The sequence below is a fragment of the Lynx canadensis genome, chromosome F2 (genome assembly GCF_007474595.2).
Source record: "Lynx canadensis isolate LIC74 chromosome F2, mLynCan4.pri.v2, whole genome shotgun sequence".
Taxonomy (NCBI): domain Eukaryota; kingdom Metazoa; phylum Chordata; class Mammalia; order Carnivora; family Felidae; genus Lynx; species Lynx canadensis.
Genome location: NC_044320.2, coordinates 77,849,313 through 77,866,087, shown reverse-complemented (window position 1 = coordinate 77,866,087; position 16,775 = coordinate 77,849,313). Strand labels below are relative to the sequence as shown.

General features: G+C 40.4%; 1 protein-coding gene across 2 annotated transcripts in view; it reads right to left on the bottom strand.

Annotated features, from left to right (window-relative positions):
* Window positions 1-5,634: 5,634 nt before the first annotated feature.
* The window catches only part of RB1CC1 (RB1 inducible coiled-coil 1), a 94,341-nt gene continuing 83,200 nt past the window's right edge, over window positions 5,635-16,775 (bottom strand). The window contains exons 19-24 of one of the 2 annotated variants that reach the window (XM_030304114.1): window positions 15,882-15,936; window positions 14,728-14,775; window positions 12,550-12,608; window positions 10,271-10,407; window positions 7,827-7,897; window positions 5,635-7,031 (exon numbers count right to left, since the gene is read on the bottom strand). In XM_030304114.1, coding sequence (XP_030159974.1) covers window positions 6,954-7,031; window positions 7,827-7,897; window positions 10,271-10,407; window positions 12,550-12,608; window positions 14,728-14,775; window positions 15,882-15,936 — 448 coding nt within the window. In that variant the 3' untranslated portion in view covers window positions 5,635-6,953. The remainder of the gene's footprint in view (window positions 7,032-7,826; window positions 7,898-10,270; window positions 10,408-12,549; window positions 12,609-14,727; window positions 14,776-15,881; window positions 15,937-16,775) is intronic. The other variant, XM_030304115.1, reaches the window with a different exon arrangement.

Genomic DNA, 16,775 nt, shown 5'->3' with positions numbered 1-16,775 from the left:
TGATATTAGCCATCCCCCAATTCACAATTGCAGCCCTTTAAAGAATGCCACAAGTGCATTAGGAGGCATTTTGCTTTGGTCCTTCTAACCAAAATAAACCTTCTGGAGTTTACTGTTACATGAATACACAGAATCATCTTGATGTCAACTTCAATGGAGACGTTCTGAACGTCATTCTAATCATAACCTTTTAATGACAAGCTGTGTAATTAAAACAATTGGAAATAATAGGGTAGTGAGCATTGGAGAGATATTTTAGTATGCCTAAATTGTTGGGATATTCAAGATTTGTATAAAATCCTGGGTATTTCCATCCAGGTTACCTTATTCTAATAAACACTACAAAGAACATATATGGGGAGGAAATCTAGATGCGCAGAGGGATAAAGAGAATCCCAAGCAGACTCCACACTCAGCACAGAGCCCCATGACCATGAGATCATGACCTGAGCCAACATCCGGAGTTGGAGGCTCAACCGACTGAGCCACCCATGCGCCCGTGGGATTTTAAAACATTAAGTCCCGTCAAGGCAACGTGGATTTGGTTGTAGTCTCACAGAAACGTGACCAGAACGTGGTTACACTTTTTAAAAAGCTAACGCCTGAACAACTGAAAAAGGCAGCACGACTACTGCAGGGGGATGGAAAGAGGAAGCTGGGAAACGCAGCTGGGGACGACTGTGCGAGGGGTGAGGAGCATCGAGAACGTTACACGCCGACAGCTGAACCGCCATGGCTACCCGACGGTCAAAACGTGCTCCAATTTCTGGCTCACCGGGCTCCATTTTGGTAATTCTGCGTCCCACGAGACGAGGAATTCATGTTAGTGCACTCCGTTCCCTTGGCAACTAACTATATTACTACCACAAAGGCCAACGGGTTTGGTGCAAACCAGAATCACACCTCCACGACCATGGCCTGCCTTCATACAAAGACATGGAAAAGCTAGTGCTATCGATGCACTCATTTATTTATTGGGAAACAGTTTGGGGAAAGATATTTAGAAGACGGAGCCACATAGGCCTGCCTGTGAGGCGATGAGTAATTTAAGGAGTAAGAGGACAACTTTGATGTGCTGTGAAAGCGGAGAGATTTCTTCTTGACGTTCTAGTTACACAACCCGAACCCGTCTCATGCTGTTGTGACTAGTAGTTATCACTTAGTTCGTGGTGTGAGATTCCAACTATCTTAACCGGAAATACTCTATAGATAATGGTAAATAGCCAGTTATTCAATACATTGGAACTTGTTTGAAAAGCCTCTCTCTCTGATGTTTTAAGGAGTACACAATTGTTCACAGTCCTCACCAACGTGAAGGTGCCTTGGGAAACAGCAGGTACCAAAGTTGGACCGTGACTTGTCTGGCGCTCCCGATCCCCCGCATGTCAGGACGAGCGACGACAAAATTCTCGCAGAATTTTTGAAAGCTATTATATAATGATGATGTTATTCGTCAGGCAGTTAAAAATACTTTAAATTATGCACAGTTGCTTGTAGTGCTGTTAAGAGTCCTCTGGGAAATGGGGCGCCTGGGTGGCTCAGTCGGTTGAGCGTCCGACTTCCGCTCAGGTCATGATCTCGCAGTTTGTAGGTTCGAGCCCCGCATTGGGCTCTGTGCTGACAGCTCGGAGCCTGAAGCCTGCTTCGGGTTCTGTGTCTCCTTCTCTCTCTGTTCCTCTCCTGCTCACGTGCTGTCTCTCTCTCTCTCTCAAAAAATAAATAAAGATTAAAAAAAAAAAAAGAGTCCTCTGGGGGTGCTTGGGTAGCTCAGTGCCTGAGCTGACTCTTGATCTCAGCTCAGGTCTTGACCTCAGGGTTGTGAGTTCAAGCCCTGCACTGGCCTCCACCCTGTGCATGGAGCCTACTTAAGGCAAGATTTCCAGAGTACAAAATGGCCACAGTTGAAAAAGTTGCTCACTCATGGTTTCTTGTATTCAGTGCCTCAGGCTAACCTTGAGGAATATTCATGAAAATATGGTATTTGCAAGGATTTAGTTATGTCTATGGTGGCATGAAACGGAGGGCCAAAGCATACATTTCTACTAGCCCATGTCTAACCTGTTTTCAAAGTTGATACCTACATGTATGGGGACACCTCTTAAAAAATGTTTATTGAGGGGCGCCTGGGTGGCGCAGTCGGTTAAGCGTCCGACTTCAACCAGGTCACGATCTCGCGGTCCGGGAGTTCGAGCCCCGCGTCGGGCTCTGGGCTGATGATGGCTCAGAGCCTGGAGCCTGTTTCCGATTCTGTGTCTCCCTCTCTCTCTGCCCCTCCCCCGTTCATGCTCTGTCTCTCTCTGTCCCAAAAATAAATAAACGTTGAAAAAAAAAATTAAAAAAAAAAAATGTTTATTGAGAGAGACAAAAAAGAGAGAGAAAAGAGAGAGAGAGAGAGAGAGAGTGGGGGGGCGGGGGGGCAGAGAGAGAATCCCAAGCAGGCTCCACGCTGTCAGCCCAGAGCCTGACGTGGGGCTCGATCTCACCAACTGTGAGATCACAACCTGAGTCAACATTAAGAGTTGGCTGCTTAACCGACTGAGCCCCCCGGGAGGCCCCCAGAATTCATAATTCTAAACAGGTTGGATAAAGAGGTAAACTTGTAGTATCTGATTATAACTGGAATTGCTGAGAACTCAGGCATCTTACACGCTCGTGAGATTCGGCTTGACACTCGTGGGAGTTAAGAACTCTTCAAGACACCGAGCAGTTCGCCTTAGAGGCTTGGACTGGTTAGGCAGACAGTCACCGGTACAGCGGAATTCCAAAGACATTACAAGTGACACCTGCATTAGCTATTCACTGACGGGTGGAGGACTTCGCGGGTGGCATTTCCAAATCAGTCCGAGAGAGGAGTATTACACCACCAATTGGGAATTAGACCAGCGGACGCATCTTTGCTATGAGCGTCCACAAAGCTGGAGACCTTTCGGAAGCCACCCGTAAAAGTGGTAAAGATTTTTCTCACCCTGCAAGTGTCAGAAACTCCCGAATTGCCCAGATTATAGTGATAGTGAGCACGGAGGGATTCTTCCGTCTTGCAGGCCTAGCACCTGCTCTGAGGCAGAAGGAAAGGATGACATCTATGAAAATGTCACGGGGGGCGCGGACACCAAATCGAGAGGCATCGCGGGGTATCTTCGCGTGGGGCAGTTACTGCTTTGATGAGAGCACATAGGGAACCGATCTTGCATTTTGTCACACTGACGCTGGCCACTTGTTTCCACTAACACGAGGACTGGTGTTGCCAGTAAGACTTATTTATTTTAAGGCAGGAACGGAACAGGTGGCGCTCAGTCTAATGGCCTCCAAGTGTGAGACACCTAAGAAGTATGTAAACCAAATAGCTTTCAGCTGACTGCAGAGTCTCATTACCACTATGTTAAGAATTGTTTGAAAGAATTTCCACCTTACAAAGATGATAAATCATCTAAAAGTATGTTCAAAAATTGGCCAAAGACGGCTTGTTTATATTCTGAGAGTATGACTAATAATAAAAGCTATCGATTGGTGGACAGTAAGTTTTAACTGCTTCCAGGTTTCGCTAGTAAGTAAAAGACATATTTATGGAAATTATTTTAAAGGATTACCTACAGTTTTGTGGCTTTAGACATCACTAACTCACATTCTAAAAAAAAAAAAAAAAAATCCAAGGCGATCCATAACTCTAAATATTAAAGGGCAACGGCTGCTTTGCACCCAACTTCAGAAAGAACTGTGGTGGTTTCAAAAAGACAATTTCCCCCCCACCACTCCTACACTTGCAATCTGAGTGGGTTCTGTTAGTTTGACCAAAAGACAAGTGGCCTAATTGGACTCCCAAGCGTCTGACTTTTGCTGCCTCTCTTTTAGGAATGCTGTTGCCACAGCTTAGAACCCCAGGGCATTAGGACAGGCCACAAGGGGAGCCGAAGCATCCCCGAGGACAGCCCTAACTAGCCTTCAGACACTCGCGTGAAGGCGTCATGGAGCGTCCGGCCTGAGCGGAGTCAACAGATGCCCGCAGCCACGTGAGCGAGTACCGGGTCTGGAATGAACAGTGACGCAACAATGGGCACTTGACCCAGAGATCGGGACCAAGAGCGCGGTGCTGTCACAACAAAAGCCTAACGGTTGGTGCGGCCCGACCACCAAGGCTGGGAAGGTAGGGAAACTGCTCCTGAGCTGGAAAGATGACCAGTTTTGCGGCGGCAAAACAAATGTGTGCCTCTGGCTGAGAGTTTCGAAGAAACACTCCAAGTGAGAATTAGTTCATTCTGGCTGTGTGTAACGAGGCATGGGGAGAGATGGTTCCAGAACGCACGTCTCTGGGAAACGCGACTTGACGAAATAAAATACGAAGAAGCACTTGAAAACATCAGTTGTGGCAATCACACCACAATAGCACAAGAAGAAACAAAAACAAAAACAAAAACAAAACCCAGTCGAAAAGCTCTTAGTAAAGGCTGTGGGCTGTACGTGAAAAGAAACGTAATCGTAGTTCACAACTTGGCTCAGCGAACAGCAGAGAGTCATGATTACGTAAATGCTCGTGAACCAGCTGGAAAGTAACATAGTAAATTACTGGAAAAACAGCAGAGAAAGTTCTTACGAAATAGCTAAAATGTCGTGTAAGAAAGTAAATCGATAAATTATTTATCAAGACAATTGCAGTATAGTATTATTTGGCACTTATAAGCTAAAAAGTATACCTCTAGGTGACACAACTGGGAAACAGAACGGGGGCTTGGGAGAGGGTTCACTGTTTTGAAAGCATAGGCATGTTTGACACCATGATAATTTAAAAAATAAAAATGAAAGTTTACATAACTTTTGCTCCTTCTGTTCTTAGCATATGCAGAGGTATCTTTGCGAAAATCAGTAAAATTATCCACATAATCCATGTGTGCTTAAGTTTTACTTGCAATAAAATGATTTAAGCATGATTCTTGTAATAAAGCAAGCTACGTTTCTATGAGAGATTGGGTAATGAATGTAACAGGCTTTGCTTATGCAAAAAATCTTTATAATACCTAACGTTTACTGAATACTTAATGTTTTTAAAATCGTTCATAGCACTTTATAGGTGCATTAACTTCATCACTTAACCTTCAAAATAACCTTACGAGGTAGGTCCTACCATCCCATCCAGGGAGAAAACTGAGGTTCACAGTCAATGCCCGTCGCCCAAAGCGAAGGTTAGATCGAGATGGAACTCAGGGGTTCTGATGCCCAAACGCTCAGTACACTGACCGTAACCATACAAAGGGAAGAACTCCAAGAGTTTTGCCAGGTTCCATTTCTCTTTTTAACAAAGAAAATTGCATTTTCTCTCCATGTGCTTTATAAAGGGATATGTGGACACCGATGGGATGGCTATAAAACAGGATGGAAGAAAAACGCTAAGTGACCAAATCCACGAAAGAGCAGCGTCAATGAGATGGCTTCCACGTCGTGTGTCAGGCCACGGCGGTTCCACAGCACAACGACCACAGATTTCTGTGTGTGAGAGGCACCCAGTCAGTCAAAATGGTCCACCTGGCAGATGCATTCAGACCCAACCAAATCTGCTTAACAAAACCGCTCTGGAGATACAGCAGTTTATCGCTTTGGTTTTCTTTGCCCTGAGAGGTCATGGAAGGACTGAATAGAAACATGTGAAATCATTTGTTCATTTATTCATTAATATGTTGTCAAATTCAGTTTTCTATACACTATGGTGTTTATTCCATTTTCTTTACTATTAGATATACATATTTAAAAAAATATTTAACTTATTTTTAAGAAGAAATTAAATATTTTCTGAAAAAGAATCATTTTATTATCGTTCTCTAGCAACAAACCTGAAACAAGCCTCATCCAACTCAACTAACTCATTTAAATACCTTTGCTCCGTAGCAATTTGTCTAAATATCGAGTTTACACAATTCTATTCTACAGAACACTGTTTTACCCTGTTACATAGTATATAGTTAAAGAACATTTTTGTAATAAACATGTTTCTCTTCCGATATGATACAGAACAAGTTTTTCACACTTCCCAGCAATCACTCGAATATATTAAAAATGCATCCTTCTTTAAAAGGCACACACATTTACAGGTTCAAATCTTTATTGTTTTAAAATTCTACATGTCTTTTACAATACAATATTTTGTTATTTAAATGACCTCTAAATGGTTAATGTACAATGAATATGCTTTTTCTGAACTCAAACCATGGATTACGATTTCATCAACAGGATTATTTCCAACCCAAATCAAAAGAGGTTGGGAAGGTTTTGAGTGCCGCGTTTGAAACGGTCAAGAGCACACACGCTTCCCCATAGAACCCAGGTGGCCGCTGTTCAAAGTGCTTTTGAAGACTGCTGATTACGGCTGGCCTTAACATCAGTCGATCAAATGACAAGTTTTTATTTTGAAACGTCAAAGGGCATTTAAAAAAATAAATGAAACAATTTGCTTTAGTAATCTACAGACGCAAACTCAAAGTTATGATTATCTGCATGCAGTAACACTCCTCTTTAAATAGTTCTGAAGAATTTATACATTTTATAAAGAATGTGTTTCAGAGTGCAAGTTTTCTGATATTGATTTCACAAAAGGACAAATGCTGGTAATAAGAGCTAACATTTACTATCTAAGTCCAAGCTAATGTATATGTAACAGGCAATTAATATGGCTCACCGTAAGCCACAATGCAGGGTATGCCCTTTGAGAAAATGAACTACTTTGGTCCGCATTTCTAGTTATTTGGGTAAAAAAACCAAAAACAAAACCATTTTAAGTCGGCCAAGGCTTTTGATGAATTTATTGTTCCTAAAACGTAGCCAGTTAAAAAGGAAGTGATATACACCAGTGAAGTGTATTGTCACGGCGACCTCCGTATAAAAAGACGGCCTGCTGTTTTTGGAGTGATGAGTAAGCACTGTAGGACAGATCAGGAAGGTGTCACAGGACGTTTGATTTCTTCCTTAAGTTATACTTTCTTATTCCATGACACAGCTTTCACTCTGTAAAACTTTGTCCCCAGAGGAACCTTGAATCGGTTTTGTGCCTAAGAAGAAAAGAAGAGGAATGACTTCAATGGTTAAAACCAAACTACACAGTACTGTCCGATCGTACTACTCAGTGCGAGAGTACTGGGGGCTGGGGAGCACGGGCGAGCAGAAGTCTTTACCAAAGTGCCCAAGACCCGCCCCTCCCCAGGCTGAGAGTACACGGAACCACTAACATTGATGGAAGAAAGAGCTGGTAATCGTTGCTCAACAATACGGTACAAACGGAGCCACAGGTCACGATTTCGTACCGAAGTAATGTCAGTACACAGTTTAAGTTCCATCAGTGCTTTGGAGCAGAGAGGCCCCAAACCGTTCGGTAGATTCCACCGACTCTACGGTGTCGACACTGCTGACACTACAGTCAGGTACGTGTTCAGCCATCAGATAGTTCACATTATCTTCCTTCCCGAGGGACAGCATATGAAAATAAGAAAACAACTCTGCCTACAAACAGATGCACTCAATCATCAGTTATGCTACGTGTTCTTTCTTCGCACACGAAAACACTAATAACTGGATAGTCACAGAAGAGCGTAGTAGTTTTCATGTACAGGCTGATGAGTTGTTAGTAATCATCTATCCATGTCTACTCTCTAAAGAGAAGTAACAAATCCTTGTAAAACTCCTGGTTCGTACTCACACTCCTTAAACTCAAGGCCTAACTAGGCCTAACTCGATCAAGTGAGCTAAAACCCAACCACTGCCCTATTAACAATTTCTGTGTAAAGGAGTATGTGAATCTGAATCTTCCTTATGATCCCTAGGTTTATATTATCTGATGTAGTTTTTACCTTTTTGGCTTGACAGTATTCCTTTTCCATTACTTTTCCAAGTACCCAGGGTCTTCGAGATGCACCTGAAGCTAGTGAATGAAAGTGTGAGTTTCTTTTTAAAAGTAGTTATAATTACTCACGAAAACATTAACTGCCAGAATCAAAACAGACGAATAAAGTTCTCAGAAGTGAAAAAAGGTGTAAGACTCTTAAAACTGAAATCCCTAAAAAACAAAATGTTTTCTGAGACAGAAATGGAATCATTTTACTTTTCAGCCATTGATTTTAACTTTCCTCACTAAATATAGATGGTAAAGCAAATCACAGAACTAATAAAAGTTCAAGAACTACAAATAATCTAAGTACAAATCATGAACAAATAAATCTAGGAATTCTAAATTAGCTCAACAGTGCCATCTACCGAAATGCTAATGAAGATGACCATTTCTATTTCTGAAAGCAGACAGTTATTCAGACAAAATTTATCTTCTAGGTTCAAAGCAAAGCACTGCCTCTGTGGGGGGGGTGGGGGGGTGGGGTGGTGGTGGTGCTTTTAACGTCAGTGCTCAAGGGTAGGAGCCTGTGTCACATCTGTCCCGCACAGCGCCTGGCACGGCAGCGGTAACACGGTTGGTGCACAATAAATAACAAATAAGGGCTAACGGGTTAAGAAGCAAAGCCCGGAAGGGCGGTGCTTGTGTGAAGGGGAGATGGAAAATGCGGGGGGAGACGGAAAACGAGGGAGGAGACAGGATGAAAAGCTAATCCTCAAAGAGCCAAAGTGTGACAAGCTAAGAAAGGGAGAGTACGCATTTCATTTTTAAATTCATTAAAAGAGAAGCTAATAAAAGAGTTGATTTCCAAAGTATTGGGTCAATAAATGATCTGCTTAGGCTAAAGCCCGAGATTCCCAAGAGAAGACAAATCTGATTTTTATTCCCTAAACATAGTTTGGCAGGATATAAATGAAGGATATCATGAATGAACTATCAGAAATGGAAAATGCTCTACAGAGTAATTTAGCACTTCACAGATAATGCGTGATTTCTGAAAAGAATGATCTAAAACTGAATGCTTATGTTTTATGTCTGAGGAGTAATGGGTCCCACTGTCAAGGGCATAAAAACACTCTAGTATTTTGTATTTCTTTTAAAAAGTGGGGGTGGGGTGGGGGTCAGGAGGGTAGAGTTCCTTGGTAAAGTAAGACTGTTAAATTCTTTTCTCCAAGACTTGTGATAGCCCTTCATGTGGTCACATGCACTGTGACCTCTAAGGGTACACAGGAAGTGTTTCCTAGATTTAAACACTAACTCTCCTACTCTTGGGAAAGGCACACTGAAATTTTTAAAGATCCATGATATTAACTTAGCCCCTTATAGTTCTGGAAACAAAAATACACACGTTTGTGTATATTTATGCATTTATACATTTAGACATACACATGTAGAATAAAACAAATGGGGCAAAATGTTAACAACAGGTGAATCTGTAAAGGTCTATAGGTCTTTTCTTGTTTTTTTAAACGCTGGTACTTGTGCAACTTTTTGGTAAATTTCAGAATCATTTTCAAATAAAAAAATTTAAAGAAATGAAAAAAACCCCAGAAAATCGAAAAAAAATACAACGTTCATTGTTTTCAAGGCACAAAATCAGTACGTTGTAAGCTTATCTTCTCATTTTTCAAGGTTCTGCGAAAACTGTACAAGTCTATGCACATTTCTGTATAACCCATCACCAGCAGCCATGATGGAGTGATCATGTGACACTGGCCTAATTCAAGAATTGGTATTTGCCCATGTCGGTAAGTCATTCCACACGGACACATCAATTGTAATGGGCATATATTCCTGTACTTTAATAATCCTATTTAAGCTAAGTATCCCAAGGTATCTATTCTCTTTTAAAGATCAAAGCAATAGACAATAGACACTGTAATTTAGTATATTTTAACAAAGTTTTTTTAAAAAAGCCAAAAAACCCAGTAAGTATTGAAAAGTTTAATGAAAGAAAAAAAAAAAAGGAAGAACGTGAGATGGTAAGTAGGCTAAAAAAGGCATTTTACAACTGGAGAACTTTTTTTCTAAACCTGGTCTTTACTGCCTTTATAGACAAATGAGTGTGTACTAAGCTAAAATAGGCTGCATGTGTATGAGAATTTTGACAATATAATTCTGCCTCTGCTAGGGTATATCTGATCCAATCTCATTAAATCCACTCTATTTTCGAACTGTCAGTAGAATCCTGGAAAATAATCTGGATAATGCAGATTTTATATAACAGCAACAACAACAAAAACAAAACGAAAAAACGAAACAAAACAAAAACAAAACAAAAACAAAAACGTATGAAGCAGAGTTCCGTCTGAGTGATGTAATTCTGTTATGGTCACACAGGAGGGGAAAACCTCTGACATACTGCGTGCGCTCCAGCTTCGCTACTGTGGTTCCGGATGTGACACTTACCACCCTCACCTGGTTTCAGATCCAGGGCAGGCAGAGACTCCGAATGCAGGAAATACAAGGTTGGACTAACGGTAAATAACACGTAATTGTCATGGCGCTCGTCCAGGATGATGAGCACCAAATCTCCCACCTGAAAACTGAAGAAAGGAATGTAATTTATTGCCCTGAAGAGTCACTGCCGCACTCTTCTGAAAACTTCAAGCATATATTCTGCAGTGTTCAGCCCTATATTCAAGTATCAAACACTACCTATTATTTAGAAAAACAAAACAAAACAAATGCTTGGATGAGGGGGGAGACCCCCCCCCCCCCAGTCATCTAGTCACAGGAAGAAGATGTTCATCCTTTATCTGCCACTCACACTACGTGCTACCTGCTATTTCTGTCTCTGGGTATGGTGCTGTTCTGTTTGAAAGAAAGCCCAGCAGTGTTCAGTTCATGTACTTAATCAGGCTTAAACAAGTCGGCGGAAATGACTGCTTTAGGGTGAGGCCTGAAACACGGAGCGAGGAAAGAAGGAAGTGGGTGTAGCTGCCCATAGGCTCTAAGTGATGCTCTCTTCAGAATCAGTTTTCAAAATGTTCAAAATATGAACAGGCCTTGAAGGCTAATCTTGCGGCCTCACTGAATTTCTCTCTCAGTCTAGCAGTGTTTTAGTGGAGGGTTTAGGGTTTTCTTGATGTAGTATCATCTCATCTGCAAATAGCGGAAGTGATACGTCTTCCTTGCAGAGCTGGGTGCCTTTTATTTCGTTTTGCTGTCTGACTGCTGTGGCCGGGACTTCCAGTACTATGGTGAACAGAAGCAGTGGTTACCGGAGGGGAGGGGGGTGGGGGATGGATTAAGAGTAAGTACACTTATCATGTTGAGCACGGAGTAACTGAGTAACGTACACAGTTGCTGAAATACTATGTTGCACACCCAAAACTAAGGTAACACTGTACGTTAACTATACAGGAATTCGAATTAAAAAACTTAATAAAAAAAAAAAAAACAAGGAAAGTTAATCTTGGATTTCACACTTGCCACGATCATTTAATTCTGTAGGTCTTGCACCTGATAAATCATCAGAATCACCGGGAAAGCTTTTAAAAGAGAACAGGTTTTTATTCATTAATTGCTTATCCCACAAACCCCCGATGCCCGCCTCACAGGACGTGGCAGGCACTGTTTTGGCTAAACACCAGAACATCTGTAAAAAGGCAGATAGGGCCTCTCCCTGGCAGTTTTTTCTTTTTCATAAAGCTCATCCCATTCTAACCTTTGAAAGGCCCAACCCTGGATGTGACTTGACATACAGCTGATACATAAAAGCAGATACCATTTAGCCCTTTCAAATCACTGAGAAAAGAATCTTCATTCTAATGAGGGTCAGTAACCACAGACGTCTGACAACCAAAAATGTCATTGGCAGACCTATTACAGACAAAATACAGAAGACTAACCAGTGTTTGTGAGCTGTTAACAATGCTTTTCAAAAACCTTATTACGGAGACCCTCCTTTCCAACAGCCCGTGTCAAAACCCAATATATTACTGTGAGGTAATGTGGAACAGGACGGCTGTCTGTGAAATTATTCAACTGATAAATCAATTTAATAGTGTATTATGAATCTGTAGTGTATCAATTACGATGAAGTCTGAAAAACAGAAACCAGAAACACTGCAACTTAAAAAAATCTCCTATCTGAAATGACTCTCCGATCGAAAATGAAAAAGACTAAGGTGATCAACAGGATTTAGAAGCGGTGGCACTGGGGGTGCCTGGGGGCCTCAGTCGGTTGAGCGGCCGACTTTGGCTCAGGTCGCGATCTCGCGGTTTGTGAGTTCGAGCCCCGCGTTGGGCTCTGTGCCGACAGCTTGGGGCCTGGAGCCTGGTTCACATTCTGTCTCCTTCTCTCCCTGCCCCTCCCCAACTTGTACTCTGTCTTTGTCTCTCAAAAATAAATAAATGCAAAAAAAAATTTTTTTAAGAGGTGGCATCAGCTGAAAAGTGGAGTCAAAAAGATTTCAGAAGTATTTGTGTACAAATGATAATTAAAGCTGTAATCGGAATGGCTTTGAATGTAATCCTAATGTTTCCAAGAATAATTTAGAAAACCTTTACTTTTAATGGAAAATGTTTTACTACCAATGAGTACAAAACACTCAGCTCAATGCACCTGAAATCTGAAGGATCACAGCCACTGAAATATATTTCCGTTAACAATCCAATACTATCTAAATCAGTGACTCTCTTTCACAGGAAAAACTTTGAGAAAATATAAATAAAATACTTACTCTCTAATAGCTATCTTTTCCGAATGCCTTGAGGATACCGAAGACATGCTCTGAGACATCTAAAAAAATGGACAGTTCATAAAGCTATTTACACAATTAAAGCACCACATATATTTATTAGGTCCTTGCTGCAAAAATTTCTCTTGATGTCACACACATTCAGATCTGTGCCTCAGCTTTTAAGAGTCCAAGCATAAGGTTCATTAATGTAATTCTTTTCCTTCAACAATAATTTTCAGTGGACAAATTCACCTACACTTTTACTTATGTTATTTTCTTAATCAAATTTGGCTGCATTAAACACTACGTATAGAATATTTTATTTGTAATTCCATAGCTAATATTAAAAATACCACAGGGAAAGAGATTAACAATTTTTGGAGAAGGGTTTGCCAATTCTAACACATCAGTTTCAAATCTACTGGTAAAAGAACAAACCAAAAAACTCTGCAGGAAAATCTTACTCAAAGACTCACTAACTTGGAGAAACAAATAAACACAATGCTACTCTGGCTGAAATGTGGGTCGGAGAACAAAGTTCTCAGGGTCGGTAAAGTCCCTCTCTGACGTCCAAGGCAACTTCTGAGAAGCTTCAGTTTAAAAACCCACAATTCTAAGCAAGTGCTAAATGAGGAAAGGTGTGACTGTCACCCATTTCCTCTCCTGATGATGAACAAAATGGGACGAGACACGCGAGCTGACGCGCTGTTGCCTTAGCCCAGCTGGGACGGCTTGCTCTTGAAACGGGCTTTAATCCATTTCTGACACCATCACATGACACATGGGGCACGTGTCCCCCAGTCTCAGGGCCAGAAAGGATGGTAAAGATGCCTTCACTTCCCAAGCAGAGTGGGTAGCACAAATCAAGGACAGACAAGTGGATTTCTCTTATTAAGTCTAATTCTGATTCTCAGAATTTCTTCCATTGCTCTCTGAACATTATCTGGAATAACGAAGGGTCTCATTAGTGCTTGAAACAAAATGAAAAGAACAATAACAAATAATGAACAGAAAGGCCTAAAAGTACAGCAATTTATTATCAAAATCATCCAAATGGTCTACATACTGCCAGTGAAGGCAAATTTGACCATCCATTTTCTGGACCATATTTTATTTAGATTTTTTTAAAAGCTTAAGTTTTTCATATATTTATTATAAACGAGGTCTTAGATTTAAGAAAACACTGTGAAAACAGTTGTAAATTGACATGAAAGTATACTTAACATTGAGACACCTCTCTGGGTGGGAGTGGGGTCCTCTGGATCTGAAGGGCAAAATTCCTTCTTTCATAAACACTTCCCAAGCATCAACTGTGTACCAGTTACTACTGAAGGTGCTATGAATACAGACAAAACTGACTACAAAACCCTTGCCAAACAGAGCTTATAATCTATTGGAAATACTGCATAAAACAGCATGTTGAATGATGTCTGAGACAGGCAACTCTTCTCAGTCTTTTTGAACAACGGTTCGCTGTACTTACAAAAACAGCAAATAGACTTAAGATTGTCTTGGTGATAAATTAATGATTGACTTATTCCTATTTCCTCATAACTTACAATTATTAGAACTTGCAAAATGAAGTAACTGCCTTGTTAAAACAAGTAAGATCAACTGTACAACTGTTCAAGTAATTGGTTAATATGTTTGCAGGTTAGAGTAAAGTCAAGATTAATTCAGAAGATTATACAGGGTATCATGCAAAGTGTCAGGATCAAACATGTTCAGTTTAAAAAAAAAAAAGTGAACGGACATAATGTATTAATTACGCACCCTTAAGAGTGAATATGTTAATTTCCAAAAGGCCTATAAAAAGTACTTCTAACTATAAACAGTTATTGACTTAAGAATCCCAACTTGATGTTACAAATACATGTAATTACGGAATCCTAAGTGATCACAGCTTATCAATCACCGGAAACACGGTCTTGAATTTGCTGACTGATATTAACGTGACATTAGTAAGGTAGTCAGCTTTGTCCGTTCTACTGCCACGGAGGGCACCTCTGACCTACGGTCACCTCTCTGAGAATCAAGTCATTAATGACCCACACGGCCCAATGAAACTACTAGAAATAAATTCATCGAACCAAACATGTTGCTGACGGTATTTATAATGAAATATAATGCAAAACATTTTGAACTGTTAACATCTATTGGCCAAGAAAAATAACTTACCAGTCTTTGATTTAACCGCTTGTTTTCTTCTTCTTTCAATTGTAATGTCTGCAGGAGGAAAAAAAAAGGGACCTGTGGTTTATCCCTTGTACCTTCTCTACTTGAAACTTCATAATTGTCAAATTTCCTTCATCTTCACATTAATGTTCTGATCTAGCATGAAAAGTTAGTGAGGATATTCTTTTTTATGGATCCTTTCCAACTGTTTTAATTATTTACAGGCTTAAGAGAGAATTAGAACAATTTTAGGTACATTTACCTAAGCTGAGGGTTCTCAAAGTTTAATATGCATTAGAATTACTTGTGGAACTTGTAAATGTGCAGTAAATAGCTGGGAGCTATTCCCGAAGACTCTGTAGGGGATAGACAGGAGACGGGGGATAGGAACAGGTCTGGCCTAAGAGGATTCTGTAGTTGTAACACACACCCCAGCTGAATTTCACAAAGGTGATCACACAACCCTTTAATAAGAAAGGAATGCATGATAGAACACAAAGTTATAGAATTCTGACTTCGGATTCTTATTGGACGATTAACCCTGAAAAGAGCAAGAGAAAATGTTGAAAATCTTAAAAGCCCAAGGAATGAAAGTGATCTATGAATAAGGATATGTTAACTCTGAATCAAAATTATATATAACCTGATAGTACAATTGAGAGGAAACCCCTCATTGCCATTTTTTTAAAATTTCAATTAATCTCAAAAAAACCCAAAAAACAAAACCCCTAACTTGTCTTCATTATTCATACTCTATTTTTGCCCACTTCTAGAAAATACTTACCTTGTTTTTGAAATAAATACATGAGGGTTCCTATTTATAATCTTTTGTTGCATTCTGAACTGTTATTGAATAAAACCATTATTCCCTATATTCATTTTATAAAGACCACCAATCTTCTTCTCGGATATAGACTTCATTTACTGGGAAGAAATGACAAATAACAGACCTGGAAGACTATTACCAAATATTTAGCCACTTGAATAAAAAAAATGACAGGATTTCTCAAAACATTAATCGCAAAAGTAACCACTTTTTAAAAGATCTAACTTTATAAACACAACCTGGTATGTTTTCAATATAAACATTTTGTAACAGCGTCCAAAATGAACACGAACACAGTCAACACTGCATTTCAAGAAAGAAATTTACTTACTCGTTCTAACAGCATTATTCTCTGTTTTTCTTCAGATAGCATATGGATATTTTCTCTAAAAGAGAATGATTTATTTTAGTTTAAGTCTTTTAAAATTCTGGACTTTACATTCTCCAATAAGATTTGGAAATTTAACTATTACTACAGAGCACTTTAAAAATTAAAGATTTGGACTATATTTTCTTTTTTTTTTTAATTTTTTTTTCAACGTTTATTTATTTTTGGGACAGAGAGAGACAGAGCATGAACGGGGGAGGGGCAGAGAGAGAGGGAGACACAGAATCGGAAACAGGCTCCAGGCTCTGAGCCATCAGCCCAGAGCCCGACGCGGGGCTCGAACTCACGGACCGCGAGATCGTGACCTGGCTGAAGTCGGATGCTTAACCGACTGCGCCACCCAGGCGCCCCACTTTTTTTTTTTTTTTAATTTTTTTTTTTTTTAATGCTTATTTTTGAGAGAGACAGAGTGCAAGCGGGGAAGGGGCAGAGAGTGAGGGAGACAAAGAATCCGAAGCAGACTCCAGGCTCTGAGCTGACAGAATAGAGCCTGATGCAGGGCTCGAACTCATGAACCGTGGGATCATGACCTGAGTTGAAGTCGGATGCTCAACTGACTGAGCCACCCAGGCGCCTCTGGACTACGTTTTCAAAAGCAGCCTTAATGTTTAAATTAGGACACATTTCAATGGTACATGTTCTTTGTACTGGAGGTCTTGAACCCAGATCGACAAACCTTTTGAAATTATAAGCAAAACTTTGTGCATGCGTTTTTCTAGGGGCCATGTCTTTTGAAACTGAAGTTTTGCCCCAGAGAGGAAGAAGCACTCCTCTTCCTACATGTGGGTTAATGCGTGGTACCAATAAAGTGGTATTTCCTGTGTGGCTTCACCATTA